Genomic DNA, 18,024 nt, shown 5'->3' with positions numbered 1-18,024 from the left:
TTTAATTAATAACTTAAGTATTTTATACAAATTGTTCAAATGTTATACCTTTAAAATGATAATGGTTTACATCCAACAATATATGAAAAACTAATAAATTAAGTATAATATGTTAAAAGTTAAAAAACATAATTTTATAAGTAGAGTTAAAGATATTATTTTAATATTGAAATTTAGTTTATATATGAATACACTTTAGATTTGATATTTATTTAACCTAATTACCAAATTATAATAATTATTATAAAGAAATTGAAAAGCCATGGGAGTTTCAAATGAATGTGGTGAAAGGAAAAAAGAATGGGGGTTTCAAATGCATGAGATTCAAGAAAAAAATGCTAGGTTTATAAGTATGTATGATGTATGATGGAGATTAACAATATTATTATGATTTGTAATGCAGTTTCTTATAATCGGCGAATCATAAAGAATATAAGAATTTTGTTTTCAAAAGATCTTATGATGTTAGCTTCTTTTTTTACCTTTATTTTAAACTCGTAATTCCTTCCCAATTTCACAGTAAAAACTTGTTAATTAACAAGTATTGAGGGGTGTCAAGCCTTACAAATAAGGGGTATAAAAGTATCCTACAATTCAATGTTAAACTGCACTAAAGCGAAGTATAGGACAAATAGGATCGAACCACGAAGACACAAGACAATTGTTTATATATTTTTGTGTAAGGTACTTTGCTCACAAGGGGATGGACGGTATTGCTAAATGTAAAAAAACAATCAAATACGAAAAAAATGTAGAAAATTAAGTAAATTGTAAACAATGGGTTGAAACAGTTCTACTTTCAGTTCTTAATGTTGTCATTTAACTAGATTATGCCTTGATGCGATTTATAATTACTATTCAATGTTGATAGTGGAAGATATTAACACATTCTAATACCTCTTGCTTGTCAAATTATTTAACCAAAATACGCTCTTTGATTAAATCTAACTTTACTACTTACCAAAGGGCCTTTGACCTAGCGGTATCAAAAGTTGACGGATAGATGCCCCTCAGCTAAATGTTGAGGGTTCAAGCCTCGCTTGAGATGAAAGATGTAGAATATGAGTAGTGTAGTGGGTGCATGTGTAGTTGTTCTTTAAATAAAAACATGACTTTCCTAATTCAACCTAAACAAACTCTTAACACGCTCTTAGATTGTACTGAAAAACCACATTAAGTTTTGTACAACGTTCCCAATAATGTTCATTTCTTCTCATACGCTCAGAAGTGTGAAAACATTTGATTAACGTTGGATAATAAGAAAACATATTGCTTGTTACCTCACATTAACTTTACAAAGCAATTATGTGCCCCTAAATTTCAAAGTCAATAAACTACACATGAATTCAATTTATCTAAGTGGCCTATCAAAAACAAATTAAATTCAAGGATTCTGGTTAGAATAAGAATAAAATTATAAACCAAATATCAAATCATATCCTTCAAATCAATCGAACAACATGTAGTGAACAGAAACTGAAAACCAAAGTTTTTAGCAAGACATGGCTAAAAACGAATCAAACAAAAGTACTGAATTGCAAATGTCTAATGCTTACAAATGATTAGACCAAATGTTTGTAATTGTTTCCAAGCCTTCAAAACCATCAAAAAAATCGCCTTCTTTTTGCCCATAAACCGTTTGACTGAAAAATGAGGTGATTCCCTCTGTTTTAGCAAAGTTGATAACTGCTCTGTCTGCTCAAAAAATATCCAGGAGAAAAACATGGTCATATTTAATAAACATGGGACGTGTTTTTTACAAAACTCATTTGCCTTCGTTTATTTTGCATGTCGGGTCCAGAAAATGTCGAAAATGGAAAAACACGCTGACCTTAAAAACACGACCGTGTCAAATTGTCACAACCAGGAAATTCTATGCTTTTGTAATCATTATCAAGGACAATATTGTAAACAAAATCTGGAAGCATGCATGATATTTATTCAATGACAACAAACTTACATCAAAAACTCTATGCAAACACTTCAAATGGTCAATGAAAGATTGGAAACCCTAAAAATCCTGGTTTAACTCTATTATGGACTAGGATTTCCTTATTGGGCCTAATGGGCCAATAAGCTTCCAATTTGACTATTTTGGACTTGGAACCCTTAAATAGGCTCTAATTTAACCCGCCTTCATGAGATTTAACATTTTGGGCCATATTGGGCCTAAAATGGAATAAACTACTCCAATAAGCCTTATTGGGCCATAACTAACCTAATTAGCTTTAATGGGCCATAAAATCCATTCCCTCATGCTAATTGGGTCGTGAACCATCCAAAGAAGCCCAATGGGTCGAAAAGTAATTATGGGCCTAAGAAATTCGATCAAAGTTAAGAGGTTAAGCCCAACATCATTCTCTTCATATCTTTAGGCCCATTCTCGGCCTAATGAGTAAAAAAAATGTATAATGCAAGAGTACTTAGTAAGGTGCCACCTCACTAATAACCATTAGTCCTCTATGCAAAATACACAACATGATAAACAACATACTTCAAATATATAAGAGTCTTTAGGCTTAAGAAGTGAAAACAAAGCCTAAAATCTTTATAAGTGTCATTTTTGCAATAATAACAAAGATTTGGGTAAAATATGATATTGGGTCTTTGTGGCCCAATATAATGATAATTGGGCCCAATATATTCAAACATGTTTATTGGGTCTTGGTGATCCAATTACATGCCCAATGGGGCTTTATCAGCTTTAACATGTCATTAAGTCTTAGTGGCCCATTTGCATTGCTAATAAGACCCTAAATGTTCATCTTCTCCAACCAAAGAACATGATTACAACCCCAAAACATTAATTATGTTCATAAAACAAAAATGATGGAGGCCTTAATCAAATTGATTAGATAAATCCAAGATTTTTAACTGGGTACTACTCATGGATAATACTTTAACTCCGCAAACCAACTTCTGGTTCTTAACAACAAACCCCTTATAGCTTTGAATTCGAAGGAAAAATCAGATCTTGGTTATGCACAGATAACGAAGGCAAAACGGAGTCCTCACAAAGTAGCCTAACAACAATAACAACAGTAGACGACATCAGAGGATGTATAGTCAAAATCAGAGACCAGTTCTTCCTCATCCAAGACTGTTGATCGATCAAAAAGGAAAACGAAAATAATGAGGGGGAAAATCGGACATACATGGTCGCAAGAGGTGACGGGGCTGGTCGGAGATGACCGACAGAAGCAACAGTTGACGATGACAATGGTTCACATCAGTGGCGACGATGGTGGCAGGGGCTGCTCTGGCGGCTTCTGCTACTTCATTTTCTTGTTTTTCCAGTGAGCTCGATGAGAGGGAGAGATAGAGAGAGAGGGAGAGAGAGAGAGTGAGACCCATTTTATTATTAATAAAACATTAAATTAAATAGAATAAATATAAAAAAGTATATCAAGAGGGCAATTTAGTCATTTTAATTTTCACAGGGACCATTTTTACATACAAACTAGTCCAAAAGGACCACTAATCCAAAAAAATTGGGGTTTGGACTAAAACCCCAAAAAAATGAATACCACAGGGACCATTTTTGCAATCTTGTCTTATAAAAGCCTTAGGTTTGAAAATGCTCATTGAATACTTTTTCTTTTTTTAAAGACAAAACTTCAAAAATGGTCTCTGTGGTTTCACAAAATCTGAAGTTTGGTCCCTAGTTTACAAAAACCTCATGGATGGTCCATGTGGTTTCAATACTTTTAATGTTTAGTCCTTCAGCCTAACTCCATCAGCCTTCTACTGTTAAGTGAGGGACATTTTCGTCATTTCAATACCTAGGGACCATTGATGAGGTTTTCTCTATTTAAAAAAAAGAAAAAAATATAATTATTTAATTAAAGGGCCCACCCTCTCTCTCTCTCTCTCTCTCTCTCTCTCGCTCTCTCTCTCTCGCTCTCTCTTTTTCTCTGTTGGAAAACCCAAGCAGAAAACGGAGACTGCTACCCTATGTTCCAACCATGTTTCTTTATTCTTTCTCAATGACAAGCAAGCTAAACAACCACCGATACTTGCTGTTGTTGCCCCCCCTTCTTCTTATTCCTCTTCAATTTTAATCGAGAAAACCTCCATCAGAGGTGGGGTTTTCCGGCAGTTAAGAGGGTAGCATCCCCTCCCATCTTCCTTATGCTTATCGTCGACTTCTTAGCAACCCAAACGCCCCCTGTTGTTGTTCTATCTCCGATCTGCCTTGCCCCTTCCCTTCACGTTTGTTTGATGATCAAAATAGGGCCCAATGCCCTCATCACCTTTTTTTTCACTTCTTTGTACTTGGAGGAATCCTCTTCACCACCGGTCATGCACATCGTTTGCATAAAAACCCACCACTCTGTTGTTTCTTCCTTGAGACCACCTCTCCTCGTAGGTCACTACAACATCTCCATCGAGAAAAGTCCCTGAACGATGAAGACCACCATCAACCCATTGTGAATCAGAGTGACCACCACCATCGATGAAGTTAATCAAGGTATTGAAGTCAAAAATCATTTTATGAAATCGATATGTTGTAGAGATCGATGACTGTTTTAGAAATCCCACATTTTATTTGGATTTCTATTTCGTAGACAAGTGGTCAGTTCCTCCTGTTTGATTTTGAATTTTGACTTTGGTTTTGATTTTGGAATCTATGGTTGCTTTGGATTTGGGTTTGGTATATTTTTGATTACAAGGTAACAAATTTAATTTTGATTTGGTTTGGTTTTGTTTTGATTCTATTTGATTTTCATTAAGTTCATCACTTGTAAATTGTAGAAGCAAGCATTATGTTACAAGTTATTTGAGTGGCTATGGTGGATGCTGAAGACGAGGGTGGCTTTCGGGGACGATGGTGGCCCTTTTGGCTGTCGGAGACGATGATGATGACGATGGGGATGGGAATAAAGAGAAGGAAAAACGAATCTCATATATGTGACAGTAATACTGATGATGGTGGCCCTTTTGGCTGTCGGAGACGATGATGATGAAGATGGACGATGGGGTTCCTTTTTCTACATTTTAATGGTGGTCTGGCTTTTATGCATTTCAATGTGAACGAGAACAAAATGAAGATGAGAGAGAGAGAGAGAGAGAGAGAGAGAGAGAGAGAGAGAGAGAGAGAGAGAGAGAGAGAGAGAGAGAGAGAAAGGATGGGGCCCTTTAATTAAATAATTATATTTTTTTCTTTTTTTTTTTAAATAGAGAAACCCTCATAAATGGTCCCTGGGTATTGAAATGACAAAAAATGCCCCTCACTTAACGGTAGAAAGCTGACGGAGTTAGGCAGAAGGACTAAACATTAAGGTGGTGTTTGTTTTGGAAGTGGTAAAATGTCTTTAGTCTTTTTCCGTGTCTGCGACAGAAGATGTGGACCAAAAGTATTTTTCTATGCCTTCATACAAGAAGTCTTTATACAAAAGATTGTTTGTTTTTAATGTCTTTTTTCAAATGACCCAAGTTTACCAATATATGTGAAGTCTTTTTTTTTTTTTTTTTTTTTTTTTTTTTTTTAAACCCAAATTTTGTTTTTATTTTTGTAGCCATTAATTGCCATCATGGGAGTTACACCCAAGGGTTATCTTTTTTGTCATTTTATCAAAGGGCATATTCGTCAAAACACCAAAACTACACTAGGGAGAAACCAAAAACCAGAAATGATACTACAACTAAGACACTAGAAGCAACAGTAGGCACCTGTAACACAAAATAAAACCAAGGGCAAAAAGGTCAATGTTTGACATGAGTTTTGAAAACACCAGCAAAGTAATAAGAAAGGGCATGTAATTGAGATAACATGTGATCAACCCACTCAAATCTCAAGGCAACCAGCAACATGAGAGATAAAAAACAAAGTAAAATTGTACTTAACAAAAAAAAGTAAACAACAAATTGAGTTTGGAATCAATGATTCTGATGTTGGTTTCAAGAAGAACCAAGTGCTTTGAAGTGAGAGCACAGTAGACAAGTTGAGCTTAAAGATGAGAAAAGGGTATCAAAAAATTACTAGCCCTGTAGTAATTAATGCTTGTTTATGGATTTATGCGTCTTGTGTGAGATGATAAATCATAAATCTTGTTTTGCAATATCCTAGCTTGCTTTGAAAAATTGAATCAGTGACATTTTCATGTACAGATGTAGCTGATGAAAAGAAAAAACCCCACATACAATAATAAGAAGTTCCTAAATCTTAATTCAAAGCAATTATTCATTATGATTCAACTGAAGGAGTAGATTCACATCTAAATTACAGATTGGACACTACAAATTTTGGACAACAATACCCCTGATGGCCAGATTTGGTGCCAAAGGGATTTCAAAGAAGAAACAAAAAAATTACTTGTTCAAACAGAAAACAACTTATGCTTTTTTGGTATAAGAGCAGTAAACAACAAGAAAATTACATTTTAAAAAAAGCATAATTAATTAGATCCGGTAGAAAACAAAACAAAATCAAACAAATAATCAGGAACTTATTCGAGAAATCAACAACATTAAGGTTTTTAATTGACAAAATGGTAGATGGGATTTCACCATTAATGGAGTTTAAAGTAATAATACAAGTTGAGAGGGAGATAAGAAAAGAGAAACGAAAGAGGAGAACGAAGAGTGACGAAACATATTGTACCTGATGACCCGCCGGCGGCGGCGGCAATGTGTAGTGACGGAGGCAGAGAAAGAAGCGTTGAAGGCGGATCAAGGACCGATGTCCGCCGGAGGTATGACCGGTGTGCAGAGATCGAGGATGCAATCGTGAAAGGAAAAGAGCCAATGGAGGCGATAAATGTATTCTACAATTAGAAGCATTATTTAGGTCTTTCCCGAAAAGAAAAAGTCTTTTTTGAGTTTTTTTTGTCCTCTAGAAAACAAACACTCTAAAGTCTTTTTGTCAAAAACAAACGAGGCCTAAAAGTTTTAAAACCACAAGACTATCCTTGATGTGTTTTAAAACCACAAGACTATCCTTGATGTTTTTGTAAATTAGGGACCAAACTTCAGATTTTGTGAAACACATAGACCATTTTTGAAGTTTTGTCATTTTTTTTTTTTTAAATGGTTTGGAAAAAGGTAATATATAACTTTATGGTTTATTCGTAAAAGCAAATATAAATACGTAGCTGAAAAGATAAAGTCAAATTCATATGAAACCCGCGCAAAAAGAGTGCGCATATGGGGCCACGTAGTTGGCGTTAGCATGCCACATAGATCATCGATTACGCAATCACCGTTTACATTTTCATTTCTTCAGACTTATATATTCATTTGCTTTTACACAAAAGGAATGATGGTTGTTGGTGAAGAAATTTTCGAATTTTGAGTAGAGATTAAGCTTAAAATGGCGACCAAGTTTTTATCACTGGCGTGTATACGTGGCACCGGTGCCGGTGATGGCTATTCTCGAGGATTGTCACCGCGGCCGCACTATCCGTCTATGCCAAAGTACCCAAAGGGGATTTCGGCAGATATGGAGAGTAGTATGGATAGATCGGAGCGTAGGGCTTTGTTTTCTGTCACCGGAATGACCTGTTCCGCTTGTGCCGGATCGGTGGAGAAGGCCGTTAAGCGGTTGCCGGGAATCAAGGAGGCTGTTATTGATGTGTTGAATAATCGAGCTCAAGTCATGTTTTACCCTAGCTTCGTCAATGTAAGTTTCATCGTTCCTGATAATTAGATACAGTCAATCAGTTGTACCCTAGCTAGCCTTTTTCTCAGACTTCAATTACTGAATTCTGATGATGATCGTTGCTTTTTCTACTAATTTGCAATTTTACTCCAGATCTATGGAATTAGAGTGTATTAGTCTCATGAAGAATATCAATATTTTTGATTTCGAGTGGTTGATTCATCATTTTACCAAAAGTTTATGGTTGTTTCTCCTTTTGCTATTCATAGGAGGAGACTATTCGTGAAACCATTGAAGATGTAGGGTTCGAAGCTGCACTGATCATGGAGGAAACAAATGAAAAATCGACTCAAGTATGTCGAATCCTCATCAAAGGAATGACTTGCACAACTTGTTCAAGTACAGTCGAGTCTGCTCTGGGATCTGTACATGGAGTACAGAGAGCCCAAGTTGCATTAGCAACAGAAGAAGCCGAAATCCACTATGATCCCATGACTGTAAGCCATGACCATCTCTTAAACACCATAGAAGACACTGGATTCGAAGCCATATTGATTAGCACAGGAGAAGACGTGAGCAAAATACATTTACAAATCGATGGACCATGGAATGATGGTTCCATGCGAATCATCCAAGAATCTCTTCAAGCACTTCCTGGAGTTGAAAAGATTGAATTTGACACCAATCTCAAAAAGTGTTCCCTCTCTTACAAACCAGATTTAACAGGACCTAGAAACTTCATTCAGGTAATCGAATCAACAGGATCCGGATTCAAGGCGAAGATATTTCCTAAAGGAAACGGAAGGGATTCTCATAGACAAGAAGAAATCAATCAATACTACAAATCTTTCAAATGGAGTTTGGTTTTCACAATTCCAGTGTTCCTAACCTCCATGGTGTTCATGTACATCCCTGGACTCAAACACGGACTTGACACCAAGATTGTCAACATGATGACTGTAGGCCATCTTTTAAGATGGATATTATCCACCCCTGTTCAGTTTTTCATTGGTAGAAGATTCTACACAGGTTCCTACAAATCATTGCGCCATGGTTCTGCGAATATGGATGTTCTGATTGCATTGGGAACAAACGCAGCCTACTTCTATTCAGTCTACTCTGTATTAAGAGCTGCAGCTTCACCACATTTTGAAGCAACCGACTTCTTTGAAACAAGTGCAATGTTAATCTCATTCATTCTACTTGGAAAATATCTGGAAGTTAAAGCAAAGGGAAAGACATCTGAAGCAATTGCAAAGCTCATGGACCTGACTCCTGATACAGCAACACTGTTGACTTTTGACACTGAAGGGAATGTTGTAAATGAAGAAGAGATAGACAGCAGATTGATTCAAAGACACGATGTGATCAAAATCATCCCTGGTGCAAAAGTAGCTTCAGATGGATTTGTTACATGGGGACAAAGCCATGTGAATGAGAGCATGATCACAGGTGAAGCAAGACCTGTTGGAAAAAGGAAAGGAGATACAGTTATTGGAGGGACAGTGAATGAAAATGGGGTTTTGTATATTAAAGCGACACGTGTCGGATCAGAAAGTGCACTTTCACAAATAGTTCAACTTGTTGAGTCAGCACAGATGGCAAAAGCTCCAGTTCAAAAGTTAGCTGATAGAATTTCCAAATTCTTTGTTCCTCTCGTAATTCTTCTTTCTTTTTCCACTTTTCTTGCATGGTTTGTTGCTGGAAAGTTTGATGGGTATCCGGAATCTTGGATTCCATCCTCCATGGATAGTTTTCAGCTTGCTTTACAGTTTGGAATCTCTGTTATGGTTATAGCTTGCCCATGTGCTTTAGGGTTGGCAACTCCAACAGCTGTGATGGTTGGGACTGGAGTTGGGGCTTCTCAAGGTGTTCTTATAAAAGGAGGGCAAGCGTTAGAAAGTGCACATAAGGTCAGTTATTATTATTTTTTTTAACACTTACATTTTAAAAAAAATCAAACTTTTTTCTGATTGTTTTGGAGTAAATTATGCACAGGTGAATTGTATTGTGTTTGATAAGACTGGGACTCTTACAATTGGGAAGCCACTGGTTGTTAACACAAGACTCTTGAAGAACATGGTGCTTAGAGAGTTCTATGAATTGATTGCTGCAGCTGAGGTACCTTTTCTATATAATGTTGATAATATTTTTTCCTTTTTTGGAAAATTATATATTTTTGTTAATTGTTGCAGGTGAACAGTGAACACCCTTTAGCCAAGGCAATTGTAGAATATGCCAAAAAATTTAGAGACGATGAAGAGAATCCAATTTGGGCAGAAGCACACAACTTTGAATCCATAACTGGACATGGTGTGAAAGCCATTGTCCACAACAAACAAATAATAGTTGGAAACAAGAGCTTAATCTTAAACAACGGAATCCCTATTTCCATTGACGCACAAGAAATACTAACAGAAATCGAAGGGTTAGCCCAGACCGGAATCCTCGTTTCCATAGACAACCACCTCACTGGAATTCTAGCCATTTCCGATCCGTTAAAACCCGGTGCTCGTGAAGTCATCTCCATCCTCAAATCCATGAAAATCAAAAGTCTATTGGTCACTGGAGACAACTGGGGAACCGCCAATTCCATTGCAAGGGAAGTCGGAATCAGCGATGTAACCGCCGAAGCCAAACCGGAGGACAAAGCAGAGAAAGTGAAAGAGCTACAAGGTTCGGGACTTGTGGTGGCGATGGTGGGAGACGGAATCAATGATTCCCCCGCTCTAGTTGCTGCGGATGTCGGAATGGCGATAGGTGCTGGAACGGATATAGCGATTGAAGCGGCTGATATTGTTCTTATGAAAAGTAATCTAGAAGATGTGATCACTGCGATTGATCTTTCGAGAAAAACGTTTACTAGAATCCGGTTGAATTACATTTGGGCTTTGGGGTATAACCTTCTTGGGATTCCGATTGCGGCCGGAGTTGTGTTTCCGTTCACAGGATTCCGATTGCCACCGTGGATTGCCGGAGCTGCTATGGCTGCGTCTTCTGTGAGTGTTGTTTGTTGCTCTTTGTTGTTGAGGAATTATAGAAGGCCTAGGATTCTTGAGACTTTGGAGATTCAAGGAATAACAACTGTTTGAACTTTGAATGTAAATATCTTCGTGTTTTTGTTTACATGTATATATGTAGGATAAAAATAGTTTTATCTGTTTAAGGGTGGTATATTGTTTGATTCAAGTACTACAAGTTGAAATATGTTACATGAAATAGCAACAAACTTTACTCTAGGGACGCCATAAGATTGTGACTAAAAACATTTTTATATGGTTATCACAAGTTGCTATAATTTCCTCAACAAAGTTAATAATGTGGAATTATGAAAAAGACATCATCTGTTTGTAATTAAACCTCCACCACTTTGGAGTCGACCAAATACGACATCCTTGTCTTTAGTCTATTACTTACTTTTTTTTTCTTATTTTTTCCAATTCTTATTTTTTTTTTGTATAACTGGGAAATAAATTAAAATTAAAAGGAAAATTAGATGGGTCTGGTCATGGAACCCACCTGCACTCTACTTAAACTCGTCCATGCATTTATTATCATTCAAAGAACATCCAAAAAAAACTATAAAAAAAGAATTTCGACAAGTACTCTATTTTTAGTTTCTTACTTATATTATTATTATTGTGGATTTAACTTTTAGAGATAATGATTTGATAGGGTAAGATACTTTTTGAAATGTATATATTTAGTCCTTATTCTTTTTTTTCTTGTAAAATAAACCCTTATACTTTATTAATATGTACACATTAGGTCATTTTCACCAGATTCTACAGGTTTTGCTGACGTGGAAAAGTTTATTTTACAAAATAAAAAGAATAAGGATTAAATGTGTACATTTCAAAAAGTATCTTACCTTATCAAGTCATTTTCTATTTATTTTATTTTGTTGAAATGAAATAGACAGGTGACATCCACATATCCACAACGAGATTTTTCCAACTTTTATTCATCATGAAAAAGAGGGAGAACCCCGATCTCCGATGACTCATTTGTGTGTTCCTACACATCACTGGTAGCAAGGAGGAATGATGGCAAAAACAAGAAGGTCGAAGGGGGAGGCAGGAGGGAGTAGAGACGGTAGTTGGCGGCGAGGAGCTGCTCTGGTAGCCCTCTCGTCGATTCTTTCTTCTTTTTCAGGAAACATATCTCAAAAATGGAGGCAAAGAGAGACAAATCAGAGAAACACAATAGGTAAAGGGTGTTTGGCTGTTGCTGTTCGACCGGAAGAAAGAGACACGAGAAAGAGAAGGGTCGCTGCCCTTTTCTTGTTGCTGGAGGTAGGCCTGGCAATTCGTGTATTCGTGTCATGAAAACGTGTCGGCCACGAATTTGACATGATACGATTACACGACGAGAAATAAGCTTTATCTCAAATTTTCAGATGTATTTGTGTCGTGTATTCGTGTCGTGTCGTGTCTCTCACAGATTCGTGTCTTCGTGTCTGAAATTGACAGGTCTAGCTGGAGGATCACCTACCTGCGGTGACTAAGCTAATTAATTGCTATTTGGTGCCACTTGTGCTTCCACATCAGCAAAACCTGTAAAATCCGATGAAAAGGACCTAATGTGTACATATTAATATAATATAAGGGTTTATTTTATAGAAAATAAGAATAATGACTAAATGTGTACAAATCAAAAAGTATATTACCCTATCAACTCATTTTCCCTAAAAGAAAATTCGTATATAACCGGTAAACCGGGTATAGCCGGTCACAAGGATTGCATTGTTACAAAAAATAAAATATAAGGGTTTATTTTACAAGAAAAAATGAATAAGGACTAAATGTATACATTTCAAAAAGTATCTTACCCTATCAAGTCATTTTCCCTAACTTTTAAACTTAAATTATTATAGTTTATAAAAATTCAATCTACCTATATAAATGATAAATATATTAAAATATGAACCCTGACAAGGTTACACGATACAAAGCAAAGTTAATGTTTATTTGTCATGTTATCATTTTATTGTTGTGATTGCGTTATCATTTTTAATAATAATTAATACACACCCCCACCACGCACACACTCACACACAATTTGCCATAAAGTTTGACAAATGCTCATATGAAACACGGTATTGCCCCAAATCCGCCATTGACAAACATCAATACCTGGTTCCAACATTGCTGCAATTGACCAACTCCGATCTCTACAGGAATCTGTCAGCAAAATTCAGTTCACAGTCTCCAATTAACAGGTTAGCTACACTATTCCTTGATTTTTCGGAATTCCAATTCCATGGCTTACATCTGGAGTCTGGACTGGAATAGATCTGAATTTCATGTCACTGTAAATTCAACGTCTTTGATTTTTTACTCTCCACTTTCGATTTATGCTTGAAGTAGTATCATCTGCTGAATTTCGGTCTTCCGGTGGAAAATTAACTGATTCTCAACAACTTTGTCTTGATTATCCTTTTCTTACTTGTTTGAAGCACTACAATGGCTTCCGATGGTGAAAACGAGCCATTTCTAACACTCGAACACGAACCTAAACCTCAGCCGGATTGTTTTGCTTCAACCAAAAGCAGAAAGTTAAAACGCTGCAGAAGCGCCCCCATGGTCGAACTTCCACAAGGATCCAAAATCGAACGCCTTTTAGAAAACCCAAAATCCATCTTCGATCAACTCAACCCACATCTCACAAGGGTAGCCATCTACTTATTCATATACCTAAGCATAAGCACACTCTGCTTTTACCTCTTGAGAAACCAGATTTCCGGAGATAAAACAAACGGCATTCTTGATTCGATCTACTTCTGCATCGTAACAATGACCACCGTCGGATACGGTGACCTTCTTCCAAACAGTGCCACCACAAAACTACTCGCCTGTGCTTTTGTATTCACCGGAATGGCACTCGTCGGAATCATTCTCAGTAAAGCCGCTGACAGTTTGGTTGAAAATCAAGAAATCTTGCTAGTGAAAGCATTTCATCTGCGTAAAAAAGCTGGAGCATTGGAGACCCTAAGAGAAATGGAAACCAACAGAGTGAGATACAGATGTCTAATCTTGTCCATCTTGCTTATCGTCCTCATAGCTTCCGGGACAATCTTTTTAACCACAGTTGAGAAAATGGAGTTTGTCGATGCGCTTTACTGTGTTTGTTCCACCATTACAACTTTAGGATATGGAGATAAGAGCTTTTCAACAATATATGGACGTGTTTTTGCTATATTTTGGATCTTGATGAGTACCATATGTTTAGCTCAATTGTTGTTTGCTTTTGCTGAGTTGTATACTGAAACTAGACAGAGGTCATTGGTGAAATGGGTTCTTACAAGAAGAACAACAGCTGCTGATCTTGAAGCAGCTGATCTTGATGATGATGGTGTTGTAGGGTATGTTCTAATTTCATCTAATGATTCTGTTTTTTTTTTATAACTTGTTCATTGAGTTTATTTTGGAAAAAATTGTAGGGCTGCTGAATTTGCGATTTTTAAGTTGAAAGAAATGGGAAAAATTACTCAAGAAGACGTTTTGGTTATTTTGGAAGAGTTCAAGAGTCTTGATGTGGATGACTCTGGGACTTTGTCCGCTTCTGATATTTATCTTGCCCAATCATAAAGATGAACAAGTTTAAAAAGGAATCATGAAACTCCTACTCACCTTGTTTCAATTTCATGTATTTTTGGAGCCAAAAATTGTAAACATATTTGTTTCTTCTATAAATGTTGTAAAAAGCAAGTAAGATCTTGCATTTTCTTTGGAAATTTGTAAAAAGGAATATACAAGGTTGTTTGGACATGTTTTGATTCTATGTAAATCTTAAATGTTTGATCTTTTACACAAAGCAGTTTGAATTTTTATGGTTAACTAAAGTCATCTGTTTTGGCTTTTATTTTCACTCGTTTTTATCCCAATAGATCATCAATTCATATGTTACATGTTGGACACAATTAATGCACATTTGTTAGGCTACTTATAAACGGTTTGAAAATTCTAACATTGTCTTGGAATAGATTTCATCATTGTAATCTCATTCGAATCACCAATAGATTATCAATTAATCATAATGGGTATATCAGTGAGATTCATATGAGGCAAAAGAACATTAAAAGACAATGTAGTTCTAGTCCTTATTGGTAGATGATTTATGGTTTTATGCGCTGCTACATGCATGATAGCTTCATTTTGATATATAAATATAATACTCCAAAATGGGAGTTAGTGTGAATGAGAGATATTGTTCTTCAAAATTTATATAGCAAGGTATAAATCGATTAAAATTGTATCTTTTTAGTTGTTGGAGTATAATCCGAATTCCATTATTGGAATCTTTTTCGGGAGTTGATTACTTGATTTCCAAGTTTATTAATTCTATGTGATATGTGATTATTTATTTTAGGATTTTTAAGATATTAATTAAAATCCTCTTTAAAAGGCTATAAATAAAACCTTTCTAGTCATAGTTTTTTTAATCATTCATTTATCTACCAAGTAGCTAAAGAATCTAAGATGTGTGTGTTTGCGCTTAATAATAATTAATCTAGCTAATTAAATTTTAATGATGGTTACATAATCTTGAAATTTTTTATTGAAGGAATAAAGGTTAAGTGATGTCACATCTTGGCCCTCACTTTATTTTTCCCTGATTGTGTTGCCATTTGCTCTCGAATTCTTTTTTGGTATTCAAAGAGATACTCATGAATTTCATCAAAATAAGGTGTAGTCGCATTCCTTACGTCTTCAATCCACTTTTTCACTTTCTTGTAAGGGCTTAATATACGATGGTAATCCTCCTCACTCAAAAGCTAAACACAAAAACTATTTAGTTACTTACACAGTTAACAACATAACATAATTAATAAAGCTTTTTGTAACATTAACTTATAATAATAAGATTAATTATATACCTCAAGTTGCATGACTTCACATGATAAACTGAGATCCGCAATTGATGGTTGAGAGCTTCCACCCAAAAAGCTTCCATCTCCTAATTTTAACCAAACATTTTCTAATTCAGACAAAGATCTCAGGAGTATCTCTTCAGCTTGAATCACTATCTGAAGGAACGAACGGAGCTCATTTAAAGGTGCCAGGATGGTGGTGTATACAAGTCCAGCTGGCGAACCAAATTATGATTAAAAATCTTGTCTTCTTAATTAATTTCCTACAATTATTATTATTAATTATAAAAATATATAGTACGTATCACCTGCACCACGACGTAAATGGGAATGATGCCAATCTAAAATGGAATGGATCTTAGCTCTTTTTTGTGGATCACCAGGATACCTATTCATGCATGAAATTAAATTAAATAAGCTTATATATATATATATATATATATATATATATATATATATATATATATATATATATATATATTCGTAGTTTAATTAAGAAGAAAACATTAAAAACATACTCACCAGTGGCTAGCCACTCCAGGAAATGAACAACATAAGTGGATAAGAATCGCATGACTACAAAATCACAAAACTTAAAACAAACGAATCCATAGATAGATATTGAGGAGTTGAATATATATATATATATATATATATATATATATATATATATATATATATATATATATATATATATATATCATGAGATGCAAAGACAACCTTTCAATCAACTTCAAATGTCCATCAACTATTGCTGGAATTTGGCGCATGGGAGTTATTGCTACATACAAAACAAGATAGTTTTGTCAGGTTTTTAAATAATCACTTATGTTGTTACAAAGACAAACCTCCATATTCTTTGGAGAATTGCTGGCCTTTCAAGACCTCTACTTGAATTTCCTCAAAATCTATCCTGTTTATCCTTCAAATAAAGCCCAAAAATGATTATTATATAAATGATATTTGCAGATATACAAGTAAAGTTATAAGAAATGACTGAAACTAACGAAGCAAAGTCTTATACGACCAATAATTTTCAAAAAGCCGAGTTAAAAAGGTAACTGAAATTGCGCAAATTGATACAAAAAAGGTTTTTTTTTTTCTAGTATAAATGTCAGTGAAACTATAGCGGCAATTTCAGAAATATAACCCAACATGGTTGATTCATCTTAAAAGGAATGGTTGCCTCAATCTATTAAGTGCTTCAGAAAGGGAATTTCATGGAAATAGTACGTAATTAGCAGAAATTAAGAGGAAAGAAAATAAATTACTTACTTGCAGAAGATGATAACAGCACGAGATGGTTCAGAAATTCGATGACCATATACTTTCAACGCCATGTTAGTTTCTCTCTTTCTCAGAATCAATGGCGCATGCACAGATCAAATCAAATGTTTGGAGCTTCATTTATCGAAGTCGAAGCCGATTTAATAATTAATATGCATGGATCCAGTTGCAATTAAAATGTTCAACAGTAGTGGAAGATCTTTGATGTCTTATGTGGCACGACACCAATGAGTCAGCTTTGGAACGTGGGACTCATTCTTCAAGAAATGGATACAGAGACTCTTATTACTTATTAATGAAAAAAATATTATTTTTAGTAAGATTTGCCTCAGTTTGTGAGTAAACATTTTAATCGACAAGAAATGAAAAATAAAACTTGCAGATTTGGTGCTGTACTGATTCCTATTGCGGATAGCAATTAAAACTAGGGAACATGGTTGTTAATTAATTAACACGCATAGGTTTATGTGCTTCAATACTGGCAGAGTTTTTTTATGGTTTGTGATTTAGGGACTCTTTGGTAATTAATTAACAAGGACCTTTTTATCTGGTTTGTCCCGGACATTTGAGAATATTTAAATCCTCAAAATCGGCTTTGATTGTAGGGTTATATATATATATATATATATATATATATATATATATATATATATATATATATATATATATATATATATATATATATGTTATTTTGTTTTCACTATCTATTGTGTGCATGTATGATTGATTATGGACCAATCATTTTGGTTATTTTAAGAAAGTAATTAATGCATATTACATATTAAATATATAATAGGTATTAATTACATCTTCAGCATTTAATATACATTAATTACCTTTTTAAAATAATTAAAATGATTGGTCCAGAATCAATCATACATGTAGGGATCATTTTAGACCAAATAATTCAAAAATAATTCATTAAATAAATAAGATATTATTCCTAATCAAATCCCATGTAGGGATGTCAACGGGGGCAAACGGGACGGGGAGTACATCCCCCACCCCCGCCCCCGAAATTTTTAGCATTGTCATCCCCGCCCCCGCCCCCGAATTCCTTGTTTACCCCCGTCCCCACCCTCGTTTCCCCGCCCCCGAAAAAAAAAACACTATAAATTCAAAGTTACAACTTACAAACCAAAAAAAATCAAAGAAACAAGAATGATTACGATAAAGTTCCAAAAACCACAATATATCCAAATCTATCGACTCGACTGATTAAAGTTCCAAAAAAAGCTCAATAAATCCAAAGTTACAAACCAAA

At 35.2% G+C, this 18,024-nt stretch overlaps 3 protein-coding genes and 1 long non-coding RNA gene across 6 annotated transcripts; 2 read left to right on the top strand and 2 right to left on the bottom strand.

Annotated features, from left to right (window-relative positions):
* Positions 1 to 2,581: 2,581 nt before the first annotated feature.
* On the bottom strand, positions 2,582 to 6,874 carry LOC145058222 (uncharacterized). The gene is made up of 3 exons (XR_013686274.1): positions 6,605 to 6,874; positions 3,156 to 3,301; positions 2,582 to 3,023 (listed from the first exon to the last, which is right to left on the bottom strand). It is a non-coding gene; the product is annotated as an uncharacterized LOC145058222 (long non-coding RNA).
* A 363-nt stretch (positions 6,875 to 7,237) lies between these two features.
* On the top strand, positions 7,238 to 10,807 carry HMA5 (heavy metal atpase 5). Its single transcript, XM_079006487.1, has 4 exons — positions 7,238 to 7,621; positions 7,870 to 9,513; positions 9,599 to 9,721; positions 9,796 to 10,807. Exons 1-4 carry the CDS (start codon positions 7,313 to 7,315, stop codon positions 10,690 to 10,692), a joined length of 2,973 nt encoding a protein of 990 aa, XP_078862613.1. The 5' UTR covers positions 7,238 to 7,312; the 3' UTR covers positions 10,693 to 10,807.
* Positions 10,808 to 12,636: 1,829 nt separating this feature from the next.
* On the top strand, positions 12,637 to 14,416 carry LOC145058608 (two-pore potassium channel 1-like). 2 transcript variants are annotated; one of them, XM_079006489.1, is made up of 3 exons: positions 12,637 to 12,821; positions 12,970 to 13,964; positions 14,043 to 14,416. In XM_079006489.1, the coding sequence occupies exons 2-3, from the start codon at positions 13,066 to 13,068 to the stop codon at positions 14,188 to 14,190; spliced, it is 1,047 nt and encodes a 348-aa protein (XP_078862615.1). In that variant the 5' UTR covers positions 12,637 to 12,821; positions 12,970 to 13,065; the 3' UTR covers positions 14,191 to 14,416. The 2 variants fall into 2 exon arrangements, with proteins under 2 accessions (XP_078862615.1, XP_078862614.1); XM_079006488.1 differs by having other exon boundaries at positions 12,638 to 12,821; positions 13,059 to 13,964.
* A 674-nt stretch (positions 14,417 to 15,090) lies between these two features.
* On the bottom strand, positions 15,091 to 16,898 carry LOC145058609 (glutathione S-transferase T1-like). 2 transcript variants are annotated; one of them, XM_079006490.1, is made up of 7 exons: positions 16,749 to 16,898; positions 16,322 to 16,395; positions 16,194 to 16,254; positions 15,996 to 16,049; positions 15,782 to 15,861; positions 15,480 to 15,688; positions 15,091 to 15,377 (listed from the first exon to the last, which is right to left on the bottom strand). In XM_079006490.1, exons 1-7 carry the CDS (start codon positions 16,811 to 16,813, stop codon positions 15,186 to 15,188), a joined length of 735 nt encoding a protein of 244 aa, XP_078862616.1. In that variant the 5' UTR covers positions 16,814 to 16,898; the 3' UTR covers positions 15,091 to 15,185. The 2 variants fall into 2 exon arrangements, with proteins under 2 accessions (XP_078862616.1, XP_078862617.1); XM_079006491.1 differs by having other exon boundaries at positions 16,322 to 16,386; positions 16,749 to 16,895.
* Between the last annotated feature and the right edge of the window lie 1,126 nt (positions 16,899 to 18,024).

The sequence above is a fragment of the Lactuca serriola genome, chromosome 6 (assembly GCF_051521515.1).
Source record: "Lactuca serriola cultivar US96UC23 chromosome 6, Lser_US96UC23_V15, whole genome shotgun sequence".
Taxonomy (NCBI): domain Eukaryota; kingdom Viridiplantae; phylum Streptophyta; class Magnoliopsida; order Asterales; family Asteraceae; genus Lactuca; species Lactuca serriola.
The sequence above is the reverse complement of the archived record's forward strand: the minus strand, read 5'-3'. Positions and strand labels throughout refer to the sequence as shown.